The sequence below is a fragment of the Martes martes genome, assembly GCF_963455335.1.
Source record: "Martes martes genome assembly, chromosome: 17".
Classification (NCBI taxonomy): domain Eukaryota; kingdom Metazoa; phylum Chordata; class Mammalia; order Carnivora; family Mustelidae; genus Martes; species Martes martes.
Window position 1 is genome coordinate 40,138,521 of NC_137905.1, and position 21,941 is coordinate 40,160,461.

Here is a 21,941-nt window from a genome sequence, read left to right on the forward strand (position 1 = left end):
GGAATTACCGGATATTTTAAATATGATGAAGGTTAAGTTCAGACCTTAAATGCCTATAAGCCTCTTTTATATTTAATGAATCATTTTGTGGTATTTGCATAATTCTATAAATTTTTGAAGTGTAGATAAAGCAAATGTTCACACATTATATTATAATGCTCAGTTTACCCATTAGTTCAACAGTAATTAACTTGTTGAAGCTTAGAGCTTCAAAAATAAATGAGATTATTTGTTCAAAATGCCATCAGGTCTTCCTGGAATGACATTTAAATTATGTAATGTAAATCCGTTTGACCTGTGAGTCCTTGTCATTATTTAGTGACATTTCTTACAGAATAAATTGTTTGCAGGTTGGGCAGCCTGCTATAGAGCTTGGCAGAGAGCTATAAAAACAAATTATCCTTTCATTTTATACATCATTTGTTCAAACATTGGTAAAAATTGCTTTGTTTTTCTATAATAGAGAAGTGTCATTCAGTGGTTAAAAGCACATTAGCTATTTTAGACACAGACCACAGACCGTGTGAGTGGAAGTATCTGAGAAGGAAGACTGGCCAGCATTACACCTGCCATACTGCATATTTTAAGTTAAGGACAAAAGATGCCTTTCCCCTTTGCCGGCTGAGTTTATCACAGAAAATATAAAACACAGTGAATCTAGGGTCTTCTTAAAGTTCAGAAAATGTGTGATTGTTTTTCATTTTGTTCCACTTCGCTTATTTGTTTTACTTTGCGTTTGCTGTACAGGTAAACTTAAATATTTAAAGTAGCAGTGAAATGTCCCAGATTTAGCACAGGGCTAGCGTATAAAACTAAGTCAGCAGAAGAAAGCGAATAAACATCATCTCTGCTATGCTTGGAAGTCAGTAGTTTTCAAAGAAGTATTCTTTCTGGTTCATTTTATAGGCATTAAGATACTTGTATTTTGCTACTTTAAAATGAAACCAAGGACCTTAGGGAAAGGCTGTTAACAATCCAGAAGGTTGTTGTACCAACAGTTGAAACAGATCACATTACTTTTAAACTTTCTGACTCTTTTAATGAGCCCAAACATTAAAACACGTCACAAACAAGTGCAGCTTATTTCATTTTTCCCTCAAGGCCTCTCAGCAGCCATGGGACCCATCACCTTGCTCTCCCGAGGTTTGCACCCGCTGTAGGGGAGGGGACACTCAGGTGCTCTTAGAGCACCCAGAGGAGAGAGGCAAGATTTGCCATGGTTGGACCTTGTCTGGTGTGTCTTGTTTCCAGGATAGCTAAAGGCCCACAGAAAGCACTAGTAAATACATGCCAGACTAACCCTTCTTTATTCGGAAGTGCTTGCCCCTAGTGGGAGCTGCGTCACGCTCTGCTTGCTTATTAGCTAGTGAGCTGCTTTTTTTTTTTTTTTGAAGATTTTATTTATTTATCTGACAGAAATCACAAGTAGGCAGAGATGCAGGTAGGGAGAGAGGGGAAAGCAGGCTCCTCCTGAGCAGAGGGCCCGATGCGGGGCTCCATCCCAGGACCCTGGGATCATGACCTGAGACGAAGGCAGAGGATTTAACCTACTGAGCCACCCAGGTGCCCCACTAGTCAGCCCAGCACACAGTAGGCTGTCAGTGCTATGGTTTGACTGAATAAAGAATAACTTTGTGACTCCCCAGCAAGCAGTTCAGGACTCTGGACATTTGAAACCTTTGTGAACTGTGTGAGTCATCCAAGTGGTATGATCAGAGTCAGGGAGGAAGATGAGACCTTGGTCTTGAGCCATGAATAGACAGTAGTCATCCATGTCCGCCGCAGTTATAAAACAGGTATATGCTAGAAACAGCTCTGTGCATTGCCCTGATGGGGACTCCTGTTCTAATCCAAAATGGGGATGCGAAGGCAGTCTGAAGATCTGAATGGCTGCTTTCAGCTCAGCCGCCGGGTTTGTCATTTGTGCAGAAGGGCCAGCTAGGGACCCTCTAGGCAGATAGACCATAGAAACCAGGATAGCTCAGCCATGGGTAGCTTTCGCCACTACCGCATGCTCCGCCAGATGGGGAGACCAGACTTCACTCCTTCCTGCATTCTACATCTGTTCAGGCCAGTGGCCCCCAAAGACAGCCACTTTGGGACATTATTTAGTATGTGGCATTATTGCATTATTTATTGTGATGGAATCGTTTAAGCCAGTTAGGAGCATACAAAAGGAAAGACTGTGGGTGGGAGTGGGGAAAACGTTGACATTGTCTTAAGTGAGCATGTGCCCGTGCTAACTCTCCTTGGCAGTTCTGGCGTGCTGTGGTGAGGGCGGCCCAGACCAAGTGTTTAGAAGTGCCAGTTGAATTAAACTAAGTATTTGTAAAACCTCCCGCTAAGGAGCACTACACCTTCACCTGTTGTCATTGAAACCCTCGTGTCCCCCTGACTCCATGGGGCAGATGTCAAGAATTCCCTGCAAATTGCCAGTTCAAGGGGACAGAGTAAATATCCGTTTGCTCTTGAGCTCTCCTGGGTCTGCTAGTTGGAATGCTCACAACCTACCCAGCACGGCCAACCACACTGGAAACTGTTTTCTCTTGGGATCCACACCTTAGGCTCTGGCGTGAGTAATGTGTCATCATTGAGAAAGCTCCTTGAAATCCAACTTACTAAGAGTGTCATTGTTAGAAAAAGGATCCTGAGGTCTTCAAGTAAATTATTTGTGACTTGAACTCTAGGGTATCTTACCCATAGGCACCCTAAGGCCTTTGTTGGATGACATTCATACCATAGACTTAGCATTACGCTGATGTACATGACCATCCTTCTGCCATATGGGAATTTGATGGTGGCCTCTCTTAGAAATGTAGCACCACAGTAAGTTTCTGCCCTGATCTCCAAAAATGCTGAGGAGGACGGCCTTTCCACAAAGCATGTTGAGTTTTAATAATTTCAGTTAGACTCCTTCTCTCCATCTTTTAACTCTCCCTGGCAGGCCAAGGATCCTCTTAGCACTGGAAGGGCACGTGTGGCCCATGGTGTTCTCAGTGGGCCTCTGAGGGCATGCTGCATCGAGGAGGGTCTGCAGAAGGGCACACATGTCCTTCACAATAAACTGACACCTTGTCGATTTGCAAAGGGACTCCCAGGTTCCCAAAAATATGGATTTAAAATCAACTTCTTTTCCAAGGAAAAATGCTCTTACTGTAGCCAGGGAGTCCTTTCCTTCATCCTCCACCCTTGTCGCTCACATCCCACAGGGAGGCCGAGACCTGCAGCTCGGTGGCACATGGAGAACAAGGTCATGATTTAATAATGTAAGAGCACCCACATTCCTTAGGCATTCATAACTGGGACTAAGGAAATACTTGTGTTTCCACATCAGAAATTGTGCATATCCCCGTATTGAGTAATAAATTATTAACTTTTTCAGAATCCTCTGTGTTCTTTTGTTTTTATGAATTCTTTTCTTTTTTTTCCTGGAAAGTAATTTATCATAATATCTGTGATCTTCTTTCTGGTCTTAAACAAAAACAAGTTGGAATTGACTTCCAATCAGCTGTAGCTTCTGGCCTTCTAATTTGTTTCACTCTAGGCAGCCCTTTCCTTAAGTTTAATACAAAACACGAAGTCTTCTAAGTTCTTTTTTGTCAGAATCTGCCCCTCTGGGGCCAGAGCAGGACAAGATTATGGGATTTAGCCTGGAAGAGTTCCAGCTAGGAGATGCCACATCCTAAGACCATTCGTTATAAGAGTAAAGCCAGCAAAGCAGTGAATGAGAAGTTTCCCAACTGTTGTCAAAAACAGATGGAGAAGTTCCGTAAAACAATTTGAGTGCAAATGCCAAGGGGCCTCCTGCATTTTCCCTGAAGTCTCAGCCCTTTCTGAAGCAGCAGCCCCAAGTGATTCTGGGAGTGTGATGTTGTGTGTGTTGTTGTCTGTGAGATCTTAGCCGGGAGGTTAATTCGGACTCTTGAAATCTTTCAGCTCTAACACTCCCCGGAAGGCCGTGTTTGCTGGGAGCATGCAGCTGCTGGCGGGAGTCAAGCTGTGCACCGGAAGGACCTTGACCAACCACCCGCACTACGAAGACAACAGCCTGAGGGAGCGGACCAAAGCGGTGAGGGCCCAGCGGGCCTTTCCTCGCCTCGTAGCTGATCAGGGCAAGTTGGGCCTGAAGCCCCTGGGGCTGGTGGCTCCTGAGCCTAGGCTTTGCCCTGCCCCACGTCCACTAGAGGCATCCAGATACGTTCCTCTTGGTTAGAGGAATCACAGAAGAAAAACAGCTTGCAAAGTACCAGAAAGAATAATATTTGAGAACAAAGCTCTCAGCTCTTGACTCAGCGAGGGAAAGAAAAGGAGTAGGGGCACACTGGTCATTTATTTTATGGACCATTTTGTGTGTGTGTGTGTGTGTGTGTGCGCGCGCGCATTAACTGGTAATATGGCCACATAGTTCAAACTTCAGAATAAACCAAAGTGTTCTTGGTGAAAAGTCTATACCCCAGCCCTCCGCCAGCTGCTGGCTCCCTCACGAGACGATAGTGTTACCGGTGTGTTGTATATCTTTCCATGGGGATTTTATGCGTATACAAATGTGTACACACACACACACACCGTATTCATAGTCTTCCCCCCCTTTATGGACAAGTCACACACAGCATCTTGGTTTCTTTGGCCCTTGTATTTTACACTCATTCCAGATCAGTATATTAACAGCTTTCTTGTTTTTAAACCTACAGAAATTGTGTTATGCAGATGTAGCATATTTTATTTAACAGTTGGGGTTGTCTGCCTGTCTTTGGCAGTTATATAAACAATGTTCCTGATGGTAAACGTGTGTACGTATCGCACTGCATGTCAGGTTCTCAGAGGTGGACACGCCGGGGCAGAGAGAATGGGCGTCCGTCTCTGAGTGAGACAGACAGTCTTCAGTCACCGTCTGGACAGACGGCACCAGTCACGTTCCAGTCAGCGCTGCAGGAGGCCACCTGTTTCCCTCAGTCTTCCCCAGCGGTGGCTTCCAACTTTTTAATGTTTTTTATCTGTCACTTCTTAATCTTAGTAGCTGAAAATCTGCTGAAAAGTCTTGTTTTGGCCTGAGATTTAGCTAGCCTAAAAGCTCATGATTTTTACTAAATCCCCTGGATTTATGAGAATATCTGAACCTAGAGTCCTACTAAAATGGGAATTTTTCAGTTGGTGCAAGTGTTCGAGATCACCCCATGTTAGTTGGAGGAAGCAGGGAGGGTCCCTGGCTCCCCAGACCCAGAGTTCAGCGGGGAAGTGGCCTGTGTGGCTGGGCCTCAGGGGAGGGGCGGAGAAGCCGGGGCAGGTCCCGGGGCTCCTGCATGCCACCACCTCCAGGACCCCGCCCATGTCTGGGGATCCAGGGTTGTGCTCTCACAAAACTGACATCCTGAAGGTCCCGGTGCCCTTCTGCGGTTGTGACCTTCAAGTCCTGGGAACACCGTCGCCATGAGGCCACTGCTGGACTCTGGCGAGGATGGCCCGCGGCGTCGGCAGCAGAGGCAGACTCCTCCCTAGCGGAGCGGAGCGCCCGTCGGTATGGCTCCCTGGCCCTCGGCGCCCCGTCTCTTCAGTCACAGACACGTCATCAGAAATCAGTGTGTGGGAAGGCAGTCGGCAGCCCTACCCCGCGCACACGCAAGACACCTAGCCCTTCCCGATGCCAAGTCACGGAGCCCGGTGCGCACGCCATCTGTGTCTTCGCGTGAGGGATGTGACGCTGGTGATGAGCGGGAAGGACGCGCTCCCGCTGAACCGCCGCTGCGCGCCGCAAGTTGCTCTTGCTCCAGGAAGGACGAGAGAGAGAGAAGTGTGGGGCCTCCTGCTGCTCAGGCGTGGGCGGTGGGGAGGAGGAGGCAGCCTGGCCCCAGGACCTCTGGTGGTCCTTCCTCACAGCTGCGGTGGTCCGAAGCCGGCGCTCCTTACAGGCGTAGTTACCCCAGCCGGGGCTGTCATGTCCAGTAGCCCCTCTCGCCCAAAGATCTTTTTAAAAGTAGAGAGTGTGTCTTACTCCACCGCGTGCTTTACCTCCGGGAAGCAGCCTTCGAGTTGGCACCTGAGATCAGTAACGCCCAATGACACGTTCTAGATCCCTGTCTCTTGAGTGTTTAAATCCAGATGTATTCAGCATGACGCACTCTTCCTTTTCGCAAGGCTGAGTAATGGCCGTGTTCTCCCGGCAATCCCACACTGCAGGCCTGTGGACGAGTGAGGTGCCGCGTGGGAAGTGTGTCTGGGTCTTCGACTCAACCCCTGTGGGACGCTACCACGTCAGATCCCCCTCCAGTAGCTTCCTGGCAGTTGAGTGGTATTTCTTCCTCTTCCCCTCTTGTCTTGTCTTGCAGGTTTATCAGATTTATGCGAAGAGGTCCCCGGAGGACGTGCATGCCCTCCTGAGGTCCTTTGGCGCTGACTACGTCATCCTGGAAGACAGCATCTGCTACGAGCGAAGGCACCAGCGGGGCTGCCGGCTGCGGGACCTGCTGGACATCGCCAACGGGCACGTAAGCCTGTCCCCTCGTCCTGGGCGGGGCTTCTGGAGACCGGGGTCCGCTCTGCAGCTCTGTACGGGACAGAACGAGGTCATGAACCCAGTACCCAGCTTCACCACGCCCTGTGGGACTCCAGGCTCTGGCACTTCAGTGACAGCCGCCAAGGCTGGTGAGGGGACAGATGAGGGGGCTTCAGGCCCCAACCTGTCAAATAGAGCATCTCTGTCTTTAGCTGATTTGTGACCCGAGGTTCTGCAGAAAGCCCATTTTTTAAGGCTTTGCTGTTAAAATGAAAAACAAAACCTCAACCTTTTAAAACCTATGCTCCGAAGCAGCGTTTTGGCTGGCACGTGCGTGTGACTGTGACAGCAGGGCTCCCTTCCAGCCGCTGCTCCTGTCATTGTCTCCTTTGTCCACAGGCACAGTGCCACAAAGATGGCTTTCTGTAGCCAAGCCTCCACTCCAGAGCAGAGCAAGCTATTTCTCCCTCCTCCTCCTGAGGAAAATGTTCTTGGAGCTATGCCAGCTCTCAGATTAGCACAAGCAGAAGATTTCCTCCCTTTAAGAGGTGACGTGGGCTGTAACTATTTGGTATAAAAGCTGACAGATACTTTAAAAAAATGAATGGGGGGGCACCTGAGTGGCTCAGTGGTTTAAGCCTCTGCCTTTGGCTCAGATCATGATCTCAGGGTCCTGGGATTGAGCCCCACATCAGGCTCTCTGCTCAGTGGGGAGCCTGCTTCCCCCTCTCTCTCTGCCTGCCTCTCTGCCTACTTGTGATCTCTGTCAAATAAATAAATAAAATCTTCTTAAAAAAATGAATGGGAAAAAAATGATATACCTGGCCTAAATCTCAAAAAAACAAAAACAAAAACTGTTGATTGTACAAAATTGGAGATTCAGAACACCTGAGATCTACTCTCATGGCAAGTTTCAAGCGTGTGGTTCTAGCGTTCTTACCTGTCGTCCCTGTGCTGTACATTAGAGCCGTGGGACTCAGTTGGCTAATAACTGCCGGTTTGTCCTTTGACCAACACGGATGTGTTCCTCAACTTGACTGTGGTGATCATCTCACCATGTATACGTGTCCCTTAACTGTGCACGGTCTGATTCGCCAATTACGCCTCAGTAAACCTGGAGGAAAGAGAACGTGAGATTCAAATTTTTGCCCAAGGAAAGTAACTGTCCCTAGCGATCTTGAATTCAGAGGATAACAGACCAAAGACATGCATTTAAATTTTGATCCGTGTATAATTTTTTCCAACTAGGCCATCTAATAAGTCGGAGGACTTCCTCTGGTCATAGTCATTCTTCTCTGTACTTCATTTTTGTGAGAGCAACAGTGTGGTACATTCCTAAGAACAAGGAGATCCAGGTTCTACTTCTAGCTTTGCCGTTAAAGGTGATCATCATGTGATACCCGGCTCCCCTCCTGAGCCTTGATTTACACTTCCGAAGGGGAAGGGGTAGACCTGATAATCTTTCAGTAGCCGCTGACAGTGAAATAATACAATTTACGTTCACCTAACATATCACTCTCAAAGAAACCCAACACCTATTCCTACTTCTCTTGTCTCCTATAGATGTGATTTTTGCCCCCAAATTGTATTTGGTTTTGTTTTGGCCTTAGATGATGGATGGCCCAGGAGAGAACGATCCTGATTTGAAACTTGCAGGCCACCCTCGCTTCTGTGAAGAGATAAAGAGAAACCTGCCACCCTACACAGCATACTTCACCAGAGTGTTCCAGAACAAAACATTCCACGTTTACAAGCTATCGAGAAACAAGTAACCAAGCTCTCTGTTCCGCCTCTATTTTTGATACGTGAAAGTCCATCCTAATGAAACTCAGCAGTAACATTTCATATGTCGTTAGGTAGCCTGTAGCCTGTACCACAAAGCTGTGATATGAGTAAGTTGTAGAGATGTTTACACAAGCGTTACCGTCCTTGAAAGTATCTTACACAAGCTTCTGTCTTTTTTATCTTGTTTCATTAATGTTCTTTAGCCTAAACGTTCTCAACTTCCTAGGAGTGGTCTAGAATTTCATTGCTAGGGAGGACACTAAGTGGGCCGCGGTGGCCTGAACAGCCACACATCATGGTGGAAATCCAGAAGCCGTTCAGGATTCAAATACTGTTAATTGACTTCAGACAGTTAGGGTAGAATTGAATTAAGGGGATGCATAATTAAATTCTTTAGTGTTGTTTCACTAGTGAAGACCAATGGATGGCTTTTTAAAAAGCTCCTTATCGTCCTGTTTCACCTAAAAATTTTGTAATGTTTTCCAACTGTCATGCTTTTAATATTTTTTTTAAATCATGTTAGGTCTTTGTATATATCTAAAACTTTTCGTTGTGCACTGTCTGAAATGTAAAGTTTAGCGCTTCAGTGTATGTGTTTTGTGTGTGTGCGTGTGTGTGTGTGTGTGTGTGTGTACATGTATACGTGCATGCGGGTGCATGTTTTAATGCTGGATACAGAAAAGTGTGACAAATTCCTTATCATAAATCATGAAAGGAGCAGAAATGTGATGTAGCCATGCAGGTTTTGTTACTGTTTAGTGTTATTTTAAAATCTATTGATACTATCTAGCCTATCCTGCAAGTAAGAAAGTTTTTCTTCATTTCTTACTCATTTAAATTTACTGGGTTTGCAATATTTTCTAAACTTTTTGTTTTTAGCCTTTGTATTTTTTACAGCCTAGAACCTTGCAAAGTCTGAATATTTTTAAAATGTTCTATCTTACTAATTCACTAATACAATATTTTTGGCAGAGAGCATTTTCATACCAATTTGATTTGTGGTCTCCAATCTTACTGTGAGGACCTGGGTAGTGTTATTCCTTTTCTTACTAAAAGGTAACCAAGTGCCTCTAAGTCATGCTTATTTGTAAACAACAAAGAGGATCATGTATACCTGTTCAAAAATTTTTTGATAATTGCTTTTATAATTAATTTCTAATGAGGGGGACATGTAAAAGTTGCTGATAAAAGCATATTGCACATTTAATTAAATCAAGATGGCTAATGAAATTAACTTTCTCCCCTGTTCTTGCCAGTTGGAAATGATGTAAAGGTTTCTCCTTGCAGTTGTAGGGAAGTATATTACCCTAGACCTCAAAATAGATATATCACATGTTCAAATTATTTCACATTCAGTTACTACTTAATAAACAGTATTCAAAAAGAAATGTTACACTGTCATGTTGGACTCCAGGATACTCGGCTTTTTTATCAAAACTTATTTAAATAAAAAAAAAATTGACACTGGCTGGGTTACTAGATTATGCAGCTGAAACTCCTGAATTATGTCTTTCCTGTATCCTGTAATAAGGTTGGAGACCACTGCAGTTTAGGATAATACAATAATAAAACACTTTAATCAGTACTAAAACTGTAATTAAGCCGGTAATGATGCATGCCTGGTGTGGCTGACAGCATGGGTCAGTTCATCCTTCAGCGAGTGCCTTACTCTTAGTTGAAATGAAGCACATGTAAGGTACATGTTAGACCACGTAGTTTTGTTTTTCAAGTCCTCTATTACCTTCTTGATAGATTTCTGTTTTATTTCAACTATTTCTAGATGCACTAGTCTAAGCATTTGAGTATATGGAGCCTCAGTATAAGAAACATGTACTTAAATTTGTATGCTGATCATCTCCGCCTTGATGGCACACAGGAATCTTTTTCTCCTAGTTTAGGTGCCACTGTTGCCAAGACATTGAGTGTTGAGTCTTCAGTGAAAAATATAAAGTGCCAAAAAAAAAAAAAAAAAATCTTGCAAGACAGAATCCATGCATACACTCTTTCCAAGACACTGTGACCATGTAGAGCATTTTTCTTTTCTGATGACCAAGTCTGCCAACAAATCATGTTAAACATTCTTCGTGCTCATCAGTTTCTCTTGTATGACCTTCTTGTTGGAGTCCACGGGAGGAAAGAGGAAGAGTGACTGACTCCTGGCCTGCTACCAAGCCAGAGCGCACCACCCGGGGCCTTTGCTCCCCACCATACAGATCTCTGCGGCTGTGGTCATATTTGGTAATAGCCTCAAATTGTGGCTGGTTTTTTTTTTATGGATAGAATAACCACTTGATTTTGCTTCAGAGTTAGCATTCAGAAGAACCTCGAAGTACAATAAGTGCTCTTAACAGTTCTCTGCTTACATGACTCACCACATTCCCCGGCAGTCTCCATCCCTCCTGTGAGCTGACTGACCAGGCCACTCCCTGTGTCCCCTCCTGCCCGTGCTCCCTCCTGTGTGCTCTGTGCCCGTGCCAACTGCTCTGTGCCAGTTCTCCTTGTTGTGAGGACACAGTTCAACACAAACCTAGGAAATAGGGGTGCAAAAAGCAGTTTCTGTGAACATTAACTGGAATGCTTTGGTCAGGTTTGATAAAGGTTGAGTGGCTAGTAAAAATTGCTTTTAAATAAATTAGGAGTGGTTGGGAAAATTCTAAAATACTGGGAAAACATAAAATTCAAGAAACTTTCTGAGCTGTGATTGCTTCATAGATTGAAGTACTCACTCCACCTTTAAAAATACCTAGACTGACCAGAGGTATTAAAATGTACCATCATATTACTAGTATGATTTATGCAAGCATAGAACTGGAACCATTGAACCCTTATTGCAAAGGAAAGACCTTGGCTTCACAGCAGAAGATTAGCAAATGAATGGACAATTATACACTTAAAGTTATGATTCCCTACTTGAATCTACTTACTTCATTAAATGATTTCATTAAATGACTGATAGTGATCACAGTGGCTAATAGAGGTTCTACTACAGTTGAAGGGTTTCAGTTAGTCTTTTATTACAGACTTAAGAAATAGGGATTCATTTCAGATATATGAGCCAGGAGCATAATTAGGTGTTATCTAGGCCATCTGTTGTCCACTTAGAGATTATTTTCTTGAACTTTGTGAGGTCAGCTAGGGGTGTGTGTGTGGATGTGCGTGCATGTGCGCGCGTGTGTGGGGTAGGGCAAGGACAGATGTAGATACTTCCTCTGGTCTGCATCTTTTCTTCACTATTAACTAAAAATGTGTATTCTGATTCCACAGGAACTTTGTCTAAGATGTACCAATTTTAGCTCATCTTTGGCAAAAACCTACCTGAGTTAACATAGAAATACTCCATTTTTTAAATTTCATTTAAACCTTGGAATTAATAGGAAGACATTAAAACATTCTCAGATCATGTATCTTGGCTAATATGCTCCCAAATGCTTTATATGTGACAACCTTTTGGCCCAGAAGAGAGTGCTTATCTGTTGTTGGGAAAAACTTTCAAGATGAGAGCGGCTTGCTTTCTTGTGGCAACTGGCAATTGACTTTCTGTATTTAACATCCTCTGGGTAAAATCTTACAAAGAGCTTTTATAGTTTGTTGTACTGAACTGTACAGAGATTATATACTAAATAAAGCTCTTTTAAAGTACACAAGATGAGTGTCTTTCCTTTCGTTGAAGGTCAGAAACCAAGGAACCAGTTCCTGAAGTGTATTAAATACGTGCTACGTGGAGTCTAGTCCTTCAAGATAGGTAGGCCGAGGTCTTGGCTGGACTTGCTAATGGCGTAGGAGTTTATTTTTTCATGGAATTTGGTTTGATAGCTCATTACTTGTTTCACTTGAACCTCAGATTATAGTTTGTATTTCTAAAGAGAAGGCTGCTATCAGCAGAATTTATCCTCAAAGAGGTAAATGCTATTTGTTTTCACCTTTGGAGTTGTTTCTACTTGTTGATTAATTCTCAATCTTCAGTAATTCAGGAAGATGGGTGGTAGTCCACACTTTGGTAAGAGCTTGTACCTAAGTGTACTTGACTGTTACATTGTTCAAAGCTGATATTGAAATTCCAAGCAGAAATAGAGAGACCAGTGTACTTCCAAATAGAAGAAACTGGCTGTGGGGTCTCAGATATTTTGTGCTGACTCTTAGAAAGCTCTTAAGCTCTTGAGCTGAAATGGTCTCTAGCATAGGAAGAGTTACAAACAGTACAGATAAATGAAAGGTTCCGGATAGGAATGAACTGCCCCTTCTTTCAAAAGTGGCATCGAAACTCATCTCAGACCTTTTCAGCTAATTTAATACTCAGAAATTGGCTTCATAGTATTGTTTTTGAAGTGCAAATAATAGAACTATAGTGTAATGTGAAATCAGTGTAGTGGGTTGCAGCCAACATCAGAAGACAGAAAGAAAGGGAAAGGGGAAGGGGACAGCCCATATGGGGAACGTAAGTATTGTTTTGTGCAGTAGTTGTTTGTCATACATGTAGGCATGAATGAACTGAGGTGCCATATAAAATGTATTTCCTAGTGTTTGAAAACCAAACCATTACAGCAAGGAGTATTCTGGGAGGATGGCATTTTGAACTTGGATCTGGCCTGTCCCCCAGCTCTACTCTAGTAAACCCTTTGAACAGTGATAATATTGAAGAATTATTACACATTTTTAACTGTGATACAGACTTGTTATTTTTTAAAAGTCCTCCTGTTTTAGAATTTCTACAGGCATAGCTTGGAGATATTGTAGACTGGGTTCCAGACCACCACAATAAAGCAAACATTGCAGTAAAGTAAGTCAAATAATTTTTAGTTTCCTAATGCATGTAAATGTTAAGTTTACATCATACTGTAGTCTCTTAAGTGTGCAACAGTATTATGTCAAAAAAAAACAATGTACATCTCAGCTTAATCAGCAAGTCTTAATCACTGATCATAGATCATCATAAGAAATATAATAAGGCCACTGGGTGGCTCAGTCATGATCCCAGGGTCCTAGGATCAAGCCCCAAGTCAAGCTCTCCGCTCAGCGGGGAGCCAGCTTCCCTTCCTCTCTTTGTGCTTCTCTGCCTATGTGTGATCTCTGTCTGTCAAATAAATAAATAAAATCTTAAAAAAAAAAAAAAAAGAACTATAATAAGGCCACTGGGTGGCTCAGTCAGTTAAGCGTCTGCCTTCAGCTCGGGTCATGATCCCAGGGTCCTGGGATGGAGTCCAGTGTTGGGCTCCCTGTTCACTGGGGTGGGGGTGGGGGATGCCTGGGTGGTGTGCTTCTCCCTCTGCCCCTCCCCCCGCTCATGCCTGCTTTCTCAATTAAATAAAATCTTGAAAAAAAATATATGTAATAAAAGTTTAATATTGCAAGAATTATCAAAATGTGACATAGAGACACAAAGTGAGCAAATGCTGTTGAAAAAAATTGTGCCAAAAGAATTGCTCAGTGCAGGCTTGCCACAAACCTTCAATTTGTTTAAAAAAAAAAAAGGGCAATATCTGCAAAGTGCAATAAAGTGAGGTATGCCTCTATTCAAATATTTGCAGATGGAATTATAACAACAGGGTTTATTTACATCAAAATGAGTTTATGGGGGCATACAGGCCAAACAAGATTGAGTTGCTATGGTTTAAGCTAGTTTGGAATTTTTCATCATGAAAAAGAAATTAGAATCAACAAATCAGGAAACTAGGAAGATTAAAATTTAAAAGAACTGAAATCAACCAACTAGGGAAATAGTAGAAAGGACAAATCCCAGAAAGAGCTGGTGTTTTAAAGCTAGTTCTTTTTAAAAGAGTAATGAAATATACACCTGGAAAAATCTGACTTAGAAAGGGCAAAAATACATCATTTAAGGATATAAAAGAAGACATAATACTAGAATCAGAACTGGTAAAAGAATTATATGAACGAATGTACACAATTCTGTGGCAAACAATAAATCAGTCACAGAATCAAATTACTTGTGGCTGCAGAAGCCACTCATCTCCACTCACACTTTACAACATGTCCGTTTGCCTCTGCAAGGCCAGTAGGAGAGCATCTCTCCAGGAAGGTCCAGTTCCTCTTTTAAGGCTTTTCACTTGAGTGAGGCAGGCCCCTCCATGATATTCTCCATTTTCATTAACTCAAAATAACCTACTGACTTAGGACCTGAATTATATCATCTACAAAGTCCCTTCACCTTTTCCACAGAGTGTAATGTAATCACTACATTATGATGACCATAACTATCCTACGCATAGGGCCCACTGACACCCAAGTGGAGAGGATTATACAGCGCATGTTCACCAGGGGGTGGCACAGTTGGGGGGGCCATCTTAGGATACTGCCTACCACAGATAGGTTAAAAAGAAAATCAGGGTCTAGCCAAAACTATTGAGTAGCCCTTAACCCAGGACTATAAACTTTAAGAGAAGGGAAGCACACAGGCAGAGTCCCAATATCACCCTGCCCTTCTTCCTTGGAGTCTTTGAAACCATGGCACAGGGAAATGGAGTTCACACAGTGGCAGACTTAATGAAAGAAATGGGTTGGAATTCATAGCTAGGGTGGCTAGGATTTGGTAGGAGTTGGAGGGATAGGGCACCAGAGAGGAGGGTGTTGCAGAGAAAGAAACCTGAGAAGTTCCCTTTGGGTCTTTGACTAAGCACATGTGTGTGGCTTACCAGAGGATATCCGGTAAATGGCAGAGAGCTAAACAGGGACTTCAGAGGTTACACAGTGCTGAGGAGACACTGGAGTTGTGGTCCAGCCAACATGGAGAGATTATGGTGAACCTCCCTAGCCACTGAACTGAGACACAAGAAAGGCTATACCTTAATCTGAGGAGGAGAGGCTGTTATCCCAACTGCCTGTCCAAAGCAAACCTAATCCATGGCCTCAAAGTATCTCTACATTTCCAAATATATAATGTATAGCACTCAATCAAAAAAAAAAAAAAAAAAAGACTGAAACAGAATTGAAATAGAAATAGCCACAGTCCAATCAGATAATAGAGTCTAAAACATAGACTTTAGAGTAACTGTGCTTATTTATATTTAAGACACTAAATGACAAGATGGAGAATTTAGGTGAACTGAAAACTATGAAAAAGAACAACATGGAAATAACTAGAACCGAGAAGGGTAATAAATGAAGTACTCAGTAACTCGGGTAAAATCACAAATTAGACACAACTGAAGAGAGAATTGATCAACTGGACAATAGGTTAGAAGAAGGTATCCAGACCAAGACCTGGGGGGAACAGATGAAAACATGTCACTTTATCCTAGAAGTGTAACTCAAGTCCCACAAGGGAAGGAAAGACAATGGATCTACATGACTTTGGGCAAGTTACTTACCCACTTAGCTTCAGTTTCTTGTTTTGTAAATGGAAGCGCAATAATAATCTATCTATGGAGTCACTGAGGGGATTTTTTTTTTTTTAAGATTTCTTATTTATTTATTTGACAGAGAGACAGGGCACAAGTAAGCAGAGTGGCAGGCAGAGGGAAAGGGAGAAGCAGGCTCTCCACTGAGCAGGGAGCCCAACTCTGGGCTCTATCCCAGGACCCTGGGATCATGACCTGAGCGGAAGGCAGATGCTTAATGACTGAGCCACCCAGGCGCCCCCATTGAGGGGATTAAACAAGAGAACATTTAAAACACGAGGCCCCGTACTTTGCACATGGTAAGTACAGTAGGTGGAAGTCATAGGATATTATCATCATTGCTATCAATCATCATCAAAATTAGAATGTCAAGGAGAAAAGCCTGAAGAACAAAGTTATATGAGTCAGATACTTAAGAGCCCTTAGTAATTTTATGGGAACTATTCTTGCTGTAGAAAAGATCTTTAAAAAATAATTAAAACCCTGTACGGGCTTAGAAGGAGATTAACAAGAGCAGCTCGTAAGGAAACCAGCTTCTTAGTAATCTTTCAGGTATATATTTACATCACAAGGAGAGGTGTGTCTATCTCTGTGTGTATGTATAGGAGAGAGGAAAAAAAGTCTTGGACACAGTCTAAGAAAGGCTGCTGATTGCATGTTTTTTGGAAGACATTATCGTTGGTGAAGATAAATGTCAAAGCTTTGCCAAGATAAACATATACAGAAAGTAGAAGTGTCTGTGTATGGATCTGCTTAAGAGAGAAAAGAATAAAAGAAAATGATTTCAGGACTAACACAGCACTTAGAGCAGCAGTGTGCTAATTAGGGCTCATAGATTTAATGAAACTAGTAGCACTTTCTCCTGCAAGAAAAGGTGGATTTTCTTCCCCAGGAAATGACACCCGTAAACAATTATCTCTCTTATCATGGCTATTAAGATTATTTACATAAGTTGTGCTCATTTAGATTCACTGCCATTAATTATTTTTTTACAACACCTGCTCTCACACTAGATTCTCCCTAGCTAGGGAGGTACTTTGGGATTATTGATAATTAATGGTATAGTACAAATAGACAAGACCATTACAGGGGACCTGCTGCCCAGTTACTTTGCTGTCTTTGTGGGCAGCGTTTTTGTTTCTTTAATGCAGTATATTTCAGAATCTGAGTATCTGGGGGCGCCTGGGTGGCTCAGTCTGTTAAGCATCCGACTCTCAATTTCAACTCAGGTCATGATCTCAGGGTGGTGAGACTGGCCTCTGTGTTGGGCTCCACACTCTGCAGGGAGTCTCCTTAAGATTCTCTCAAATAAATAAATAAACCTTAAAAAAAAAAAAGAATCTGAATATCTGTAAGAGCGTGTAAGAGCCTGGTGGATTAACTTTATGAACACAGCCTTCCCTGTGTCATCACTGGGTTCAGTGATTCCTTCTGTGATAACTTACTGAACACCTAAGAATAGGATATAAGGATATAGGCCCCAGATATAAATACGGATTTTACCATTTCTGTCATTACCTTGAATAAAAATATTATGATGACATGCTTTAGAGCTAAAAAAAAAAAAAAAAAAAAACCTCCTGAAAGAGAAAACAAGGGATGTAGCCATTAAGAATTTTCATCTTGAGAGTTGCAAAATACCTAACTCAAATTGGTAAATCATAAAAGGATCTGGTAGTGCATTTCACCATTTTTTTAGGCCTTTGGGTGAGGCTTGATCTCACGTCCCACCGACTGAATCCATTCGCTCAATATCTCTTGAGACCTACAGGAACTGGGACACATCAGTGTACCAGACAGACAAGGTCCATAGTCTCATTGAACTTATATTTTAGCGGAGGATACAGATAACAGATCAACACGTAAGAAAATGCCGAATGTTTGAAGAGAATTAAAATAACGGGCTGTGATGGAGTGTAACCACGTGGTTATTTGGTTTTAAGTGCTCAGAAAGGCATTTAGGCTTTGATTTGACTGACAAGACACAACCGGGGTAAGATTGGAGGGAAGAGGGGTTGCAGGTGGGTGGGAGGAGCTTGGCATAACTGAGGGTCAGAAATAAGAACACGGGGCCTATAGCCCTGAAACAAAGAGTACATTATATGTTAATTTAAAAAAGAAAGAAAAAAAGAAAGAAGAACACGGGGAAGAGAAAGAGCAGGCCAGACCACATGTGCCTCAGTAAATAGGTTGAATTTTACCCCAAATGTGATTTAAAAAACAACAACAACAGCAACACTAGAGGATTTTGAGCAGAGTAATGACATTATCTAATTCATGTTTCCAAAAATGTATCTATGATCCTGTGTTTGTTTTCTAATGCTGCCTTATCAAGTACTAAAACTCCTGTGCTTCAAACATTATTGTCTGTCTGTCTTATAATCAGAAGTCAGCACAGCTCAGCTCTTTCTCTGCCCAGAGTCTCAGGACGAGGAAAGTCAGCAGCGCCACCCTCCTCCCCACCCCACCCCACGCCCTCCCCGCACCCTACCCTGCCTCCCCCGCCCCGAGGGCTCTAGGGATGAGTCCACTTCCAGCCCGATTCAGGTTGTGGGCAGAATTCAGTTCTATGTGTTTGTGGAATGAAAGTTCTCATGTCTTTGCCGGCTCCCAGCCATGGACCCCCCCTTGGATCCTTGTGCCACAGCCCCCTCCATCTCAGACCAGCGACAGCACACGGCATCCCCACCCCGCTGCACCTCTTTCCACTTCCTTTCTGCCACATCTTCATGACTACGCCTGGGAAAGTTCTCCACTTTGAAGGGCGTGCAGCATTAGACTGGACCCACCAGCAAACACAGGATGATCTCCCCGTCTCAAGGTTTGCAGCCTTCCTCAGATTTGCAAAGACCCTTCTCCCAAGTAGCATGACGTATCCACAAGTTTTGGAAATTAGGAAGTGGATACTGGGGTTGGGGGCCAGATTCAGCCTACCACAGACACAGTGTGGAAATGAGACTTGGGTGTGCAAAGGGTAAGATCAGAGGTGGGAAGACCGGCATCAAGGGTATTTTAGTCCTCCCAGTGAAAGGTTATGGCCTGGTGAGCAGAATGGTAGTGGTGGAAAATGAAGAGAAGTAGGGTTGATAGAACTTGCTGGTGGATTATACGTTGGGAATAAGGGAAAGGGAGATCAAGGGTAACAGATTTTTTTTTTTAACTTGGGTAACAGGGTATATGATGGTAGTGCCTTTTCTTGAGATGAAGACTGACTGGTGTGGTAGTCATTATTGACGCTCCACAAATATTTCTGGTTCTCCCTTCCTCCTGTCCTCCTTTTGGTTGACTGTGGCCTTATGACTAACTAGTGGCCAAAGACATGTGTCCCTTCGGGGTCAGAGCATTTAACTGCCAGCCCCAAATCCTGAAGATTCTTTTCTCTCCCCGGGTCCTGGAATAAGGGCAGCATGGAACCGAGCTTCCTCTGACTTGCATCCGACATGCAGTTGAAAAATTAGCCTCTGTTGCTTTATGTCACTGAGATTCAGGACTGTGTGTTTTCATGCCACAATCTCGCTTCTCCTGACCTCACACACTGAGGAGGAGCAGGCCTTTTACAGGAACAGGAGTACAGTGTCATGGAGCGGCCATGGTAAATTTGAGATGCGTAATCGATGGCGTGTCCAGGAAGTGGGCCTCTCTGCCCACGTCACTACGCCACTGCAGTTAGTATTAACATACTACCTGCACTCACTCTTCTTGGATTTCCATGACGCACCCCTGTTACCTTTCCAATAAATTACTTCTTTGACTTGAGCTAGTGTGAGCGTCCATTCTTCATAACCAAATGATCCCTGACGAAGACACTCTAGTGAAGGCAAGGAGTTCTCCTGAGTCTGGATTTCCTAAGGCATACATCTTTTTTAAATGGTCTTTATTCACATAACACCTTTTCCACAGGGTTCCCATGGCACTTGTCACCCCAAATTCTAGTTAATTATCGATGTTTCTACCCTTCTCACTGTGCTGTGACCTTCGTAAGGGTAGGGGCTATTTATTTTTCATCTTCAAGTTCCCAGTGGACGCTCAGAGTGTGTCATAAAGGCTCATTGCGTTGGAGTGTGCAGTTGAGATCAGGCTCACCGGATGAAATAACATTCAGCGAACTACAGTCAGTCGACTCCTCCCAGAGAGAGAAACGGGATGGGACCACGGACCATGATGCCTGGCAAGCTAACTTTCCTTTCCTGCTGCCAGCTGAAGAAACTGACCCACTGCACATTCCAAGAAGGTTGTAGGACCATGAAAACTCCACTCCAAAATCGTCCAGGCATTCAAGTCAACAGAAAAACAAAAAAACTGCTAGTGACAGACTATATATCCACTTCATAGTACTGGATATCAATATAGATATCAATAGAATATCAATATCAACTATGTCATTATTGGGGGGCACTGCCCCCAATATTTATTAATTAAGCCGTGTTTAATTTTGTTCATATTTTTGACATATATAATTATTTCTTTATGACTTCTTGTCAGTTATTGAGAAACAGATTGGAATCTTCCACTGTGATTGTGGATTCATATATTTCTTGGTTTGGTCCTGTTCAATTGCTTTCTATGTCTTGAAAAAATGCTATTGGATACATTTAGATTTAGAATTGCTGTAACTTAACGTTACAGCATTAAGAGACGAATCTCTTTAGAGACGAATTTAGAGAGTCTTTTAAGGAGACGAATCTCTTTAACATTGTGAAATGCCCCCCTTAATGTCTTAGTAGTGCTTATAGCCCTAGCTCGCTTTGTCTGATAATAGCAGAGCCATACCAGTAGTCTGCATGGCATATAGATATTCCTACCTTTCTTGGAACTTTTCTATATTCCTATAGTTACGATGTGTCTCTTATAAACATAGAGTTGGAAGGAATCTCCATTCTGACCATTTTTTTTCCTTTTAATAGGAGTGTTCAGTGTGTTTAGCTGTTAATATAGTCATGGATAGATACATTGGGGTAGATCCATTGCTAATACACCGTGATGTTGTCCTTCTCAGGTTATCTGTCCCATCTGGAGTCGTGTGAAATCCATTTTTTCCCTTTTTAGTGATACTGATTTGGATCACTTAGTTAAGGTGTTGCCCAATTACTTACTATATAGTTATTAATTACAAAAGGATCAGTAGTAAGTGGTGTGTGGAAGGATATTTTGAGATCAAAAACCCTGTTCTTCATCAGTCCTAGTCCTCCTACTAGATCTACCACCCATCACCGATCTTTTTATTTCAATGTTCTTGTTCTTCCAGATTTGAACAGTGGGAGTCTGTCAAGCTGGCTTGTGTGTGTGTGTGTGTGTGTGTGTGTGTGTGTGTGTGTGTTTTGCATGCCCCCTCAGTTCTGGTACAACAAGTCCTCCCATGCTTATTTTGTATATTCCCTCCCCAGCCCTGAAATCAACCATTTCTCCAAGGAGCCCTGGTCATTTTAGTGGGAAATACTATTCAGACACCAGAATCTGGATGCTGGATGTGCTCATTGCTATTACGTGTCATGGGCTTCTAGGATTTTTTGGTGGGCTATTGGGGGAAATTCACACACACACATACACACATACACATGTGAGCACAAGAAAATTCATATATATCTGTCTACATGGATACATACATGCATGTACACATACACATATGCACACACATAATTTTGTGCTGATACAGCCAATTCCAATCCAATTCCACAATGTTCTTCCTTGCCTTCTCTCAATAAAAAGTCCGTCTTTATATCACCCTATTTTCACACTGAGAACTATGGCTCTCAATACTATCAATTCAAAATCACACAAAATAGGGACTCAGTCGGGAGGGCATACAACTCTTGATCTCAGGGTCATGAGTTTGAGCCCCACATTAGGTATAGAGATTACTTTAAAGACTTTTTTAAAAAGAAAGTCACACAAAATAGTTTCAGAACTGGGGCGCCTGGGTGGCTCAGTGGGTTAAAGCCTCTGCCTTCTGCTCAGGTCATGATCCCAGGATCCTGGGATCAAGCCCCGCATGGGGGGGGGGTCTCTGCTCAGCAGGGAGCCTGCTTCCTCCTCTCTCTCTCTCTCTGCCTACTTGTGATTTCTGTCTATTATAAATAAATAAAAATCTTTAAAAAAATAGTTTCAGAACTGCTATACCTCTAAATCACTGTGAAAATCAAACCTACTCAAGAGTTCAGTATTTGTTTGCATTTCTTTTATTATATCTTCTTTCTTTGTGTGTGTGTGGGGGGGGTGTACTCAAAGTACTGTGTTTAAATGTCACTTGAATTAATTCTACCCCCACCACTTCGTTGTGGTTGTCATTCTAATTATTCAGTATTTAGAACATTAAT

General features: G+C 42.9%; 1 protein-coding gene across 1 annotated transcript in view; it reads left to right on the top strand.

Annotated features, from left to right (window-relative positions):
• The window catches only part of DPY19L3 (dpy-19 like C-mannosyltransferase 3), a 67,280-nt gene extending 57,561 nt beyond the window's left edge, over positions 1-9,719 (top strand). Inside the window, exons 17-19 of the mRNA XM_080827609.1 lie at positions 3,937-4,069; positions 6,324-6,482; positions 8,101-9,719. Coding sequence (XP_080683735.1) covers positions 3,937-4,069; positions 6,324-6,482; positions 8,101-8,262 — 454 coding nt within the window. The 3' untranslated portion in view covers positions 8,263-9,719. The remainder of the gene's footprint in view (positions 1-3,936; positions 4,070-6,323; positions 6,483-8,100) is intronic.
• The last annotated feature ends 12,222 nt before the right edge of the window (positions 9,720-21,941 follow it).